At 49.6% G+C, this 3,429-nt stretch overlaps 1 protein-coding gene across 7 annotated transcripts in view; it reads left to right on the top strand.

The window, feature by feature from the left end:
* LOC138806623 (uncharacterized) overlaps positions 1 to 3,429 on the top strand; it is a 59,461-nt gene that overhangs the window by 53,789 nt on the left and 2,243 nt on the right. For all 7 annotated transcript variants that reach the window (XM_069992063.1, XM_069992060.1, XM_069992058.1 and 4 more), the window contains 2 exons: positions 511 to 717; positions 799 to 955. In XM_069992063.1, the coding sequence (XP_069848164.1) occupies positions 511 to 717; positions 799 to 955 (364 nt within the window). The remainder of the gene's footprint in view (positions 1 to 510; positions 718 to 798; positions 956 to 3,429) is intronic.

Raw genomic sequence — 3,429 nt, forward strand, 5'->3', positions numbered from 1 at the left:
CAAACAGGACAAAGGTAATTAGCTGATACAATAAACTCGTCTCTGACAACAGGTCAGTAAGAGATCTCCCGGGAGAAGAAAACCACTCAGCCATGGGAAATGGACAAGGGATCAGGTATTGGGAAAGGAGTCCCATTGCACAGTAAGTGCAATCCTTCATGCTCAAAGGTGAGCCAGAATCCTCAGCATAGGTCTGGATAAATATGCTGAGAGTGCAGAGACTTGACTTCTGGGAGGATTCTTTTTGCTGCTTATTGACAGCAGCTGTCACCCTGGTTTAGGCCGTTAGTACTTCTTACACAAAGAACTGGTGGGAGGGTGTGGTGGTGGGGCAATCATGTGACTGTTCTGGGGTTCCAGAGCTTAATCTGAGTGAACTGTTTCCAGTGTCGGTAACTTCCATTACACTTCCAGCTGTTTCTGATACTTACCTGGGATCCTGACGATCACTCCACCCTATCACCACGATTCCCAAATATCTCTCCATATCTGTTTTTCACTCATTTCTAGGAGCCGAGAAGGAGATTCACATACTCACAGAATTACCTCTCAGCTACCGTGCAGCCTCAAGACTCAGAGGAAGAGAAGAAGAAAGCCCAGAAGAAGTCTCGCCAGGCCTGGCTCACAGCCAATGGGTTCCAAGTGTTGGGGCTTCAGAGTGACACTGAAAGCCATCACCAGCCTCTCAGCCTGAGCACCATCGGAGGATTGCATGAGGTGCGCAGCGGGCAGCAGGGCCTCGGGGGAAGGGGTCTTCACACACCTCTTTCCTCCTAACCCGCCTGTTCCCCGACTTAGGAGTGGAAGGCAAATGAACTGTTTGCTAATGTGCTGAAGCCTGTGTTGGATCGAGACAGGTGGAGCTGGGAACAGCGCCACTTAGACTTTGATCTGTACAAGAAGCCACCACCTTTCATAGAGCTGCCTCCTCCTGTAGTTTCAAAGCCTGTAACAGGTAAGACAGCACCTTTCTGCATTGACACTCTTGATGTGCTGGCAGGCAAAGCTCTGGCTCACTGCATCCTTACTCTTAGCTACTTGTTTTCAGAATGCAGCCAATATCTGTATTCTAGATAGTTACCAGGGTTGGTCTGTTGCCTGTTATACACACAGCTGGAAAACAGGAAGCCTGAGTTCTAGTCCCATGTGTGGTAGTCGTTGTGCAATTTTGAGCACATTTCCCCCCCCGATTTGGGTATGGCTATACAAGGGGGGAAGAGGCGAGGGGCGTGGGAGGCTGGTGTCAAGGCTTCTGGAGCATCAGAGCTGTCACCACAGCCCCTGGGCCCGTCAGTGCTGAAGCTGGGGCTCACAGGTGTCTTCTAAATCCTTTCTAGGCTATTACCAGTCCCCCAGGGAGAAAAGCAGCATGAAGCTTGCTACACTAATACTCCTGAGTATTCTTGTCTCCTTCATCCTGTTTAGGAAGATGCTCAGGATCATTTAAAAGTGGATATAGAACATAGACACTTTGTTCAGGGAGACAGAAGTGTTTCTCTAGCAAAAAGAGATTCCCAGAAAGTTAGATGCAACCAAAACAAGGCTAATAGTTCCTGTCTTTACTCCTGAGGACAGCTGATAACACTGTAACATCTTCCTGAAGTAGGAAGAATTGCTAAGTTTCTGGAATGTCAGTTTCTGCACTTGCCCTGACATGGCTTCACTCTCAGGCTAGAGTTCTCCTTCCCTGGGCTCTACTACCAGCCTGCCCAGTGCCAGGTGAAGATATGTGTCAGAAAAACTAGTCTGCAAGGGTTCTCTACCTGGTCATAAAGGCTTATGCTGCCAGAGACAGGCAGCTTGCTGAGTTCCCATGCCAGGGAAGCTTGCCATTCCAGGCGTGGTGGCATACAGCCTACCTGTTTCTCCCTGCTAACTTTCCCCTTTTTAAGATTAGTTATCAAGGGCTGGGAAGGTGGCTCAGTCGTAGAGCGCTTGCCTTGCATGCCTGAGGCCCTGGGTTCGATTCAGCACCACATAAGCAAAAAGAAAAAAGCCAGAAGTGGCACTATGGCTCAAGTGGTAGAGCACTAGCCTTGAGCTGAAGAGCTGAGGGACAGCACCCAGGCCCAGAGTTCAGGCCCCACAACCAGACCCCCCCCCCCAAAAAAAAGATTAGTTATCAAAACTCTTGTAGAAGCTGGGCGCTAGTGGCTCATACCTGTCATCCTAGCTACTCTGGAAGGTGAAAGCTGAGGATCATGGTTCAAGGCCAGCCAGGGCAGAAAAGTCCTCATGAGACTCTTATCTCCAATAACCCTCTCAGAAAACCAGAAGTGGTGCTGTGGCTCAAGTGGTAGAGCGCTCACCTTGAGCTGAAGAGCTGAGGGACAGCGCCCACGCCCCTGAGTTCAGGCTCATGACTGACCAGAAAAAATGTCTGCTCGTTCTTTTTGCAGAAGCAGAGGCCAATCAAAAAACAAAACCTCAAACAACACTACTGTTATACTCCAAGCAATGCAGTGTTTCAAGTCAATTGAAAGGGGTGTACTGAGCACTGTGCTGTGTGCGCTGAGGACTGTGTGAACTGAGCCTGTGTGTGCTAAGTGCTATGGTCTGGAGGTGTGGCTCAAGTGGCAAAGCACAGAACTCTGAGTTCTAAACTCTAGGACCACCAAAAACTAAAGAGAAGCCATCATCAAAGGGTATCCATTGAAAGCCAATTTTAGCTGGGTGCCAGCAGTTCATGCCTGTCATCCTAGCTACTCAGGAGGCTGAGATCTGAGGATTGTGGTTCAAAGCCAGCCTGGGCAGGAAAGTCCGTGAGACTCTTAACATGCCCACAAAAAGCCAGAAGTGGCACTGTGGCTCAAGTGGTAGAGTGTTGTTAGCCTTGAGCACAAAAAGGGTCAGGGACAGTGCCCAGGCTGAGTTCAAGCCCCAGGATTGGGGTGGAGGGGGGGAGGTGAAGGGAGGGCGGGGAGAGAGGGGGGGACACAAACTTGAATTAGGTGCTGGTTGGTCATGCCTGTAATCCTAGCTACTTAGGTGGTTGAGATCTGAACATGTTTGAACCCAGCCCAGGCAGAAAAATCTGTTGACTTTCTTTTTTGTGAGTCATGGGACTAGAACTCAGGGCTTGGCTCAAAGCTAACATTCTACCCCTTTAAGCCACAGCTCCACTTCCAGTTTTCTAGTGGTTTATTGGAGATAAGAGGCTCAAGAACTTTCCTGCCTGGGTTGGCTTTGAGCTACTATCCTCAGACTTCAGCCTCCTGAGTAGCTAGGATTTCAGGCGTGAACCACCAGCTCCTGGCTCTGTGAGACTCTTATCTCTAGTAAACCACTCAGAACAAGCCAGAAGTGGCTCAGGTAGTGGAGCCCTAGCCTTAAAGGAAGTGGGGTGGGGGAGGGGAAGAATCTCAGGGGCAGAGCCTGGGTTCTGAGTTCAAGCCCCAAGACTGGCAACAAAATAGACAAACAACAAAA

This window comes from Dipodomys merriami, unplaced genomic scaffold (genome assembly GCF_024711535.1).
Source record: "Dipodomys merriami isolate MVZ:Mamm:240054 unplaced genomic scaffold, mDipMer1.0.p SCAF_401, whole genome shotgun sequence".
NCBI lineage: Eukaryota > Metazoa > Chordata > Mammalia > Rodentia > Heteromyidae > Dipodomys > Dipodomys merriami.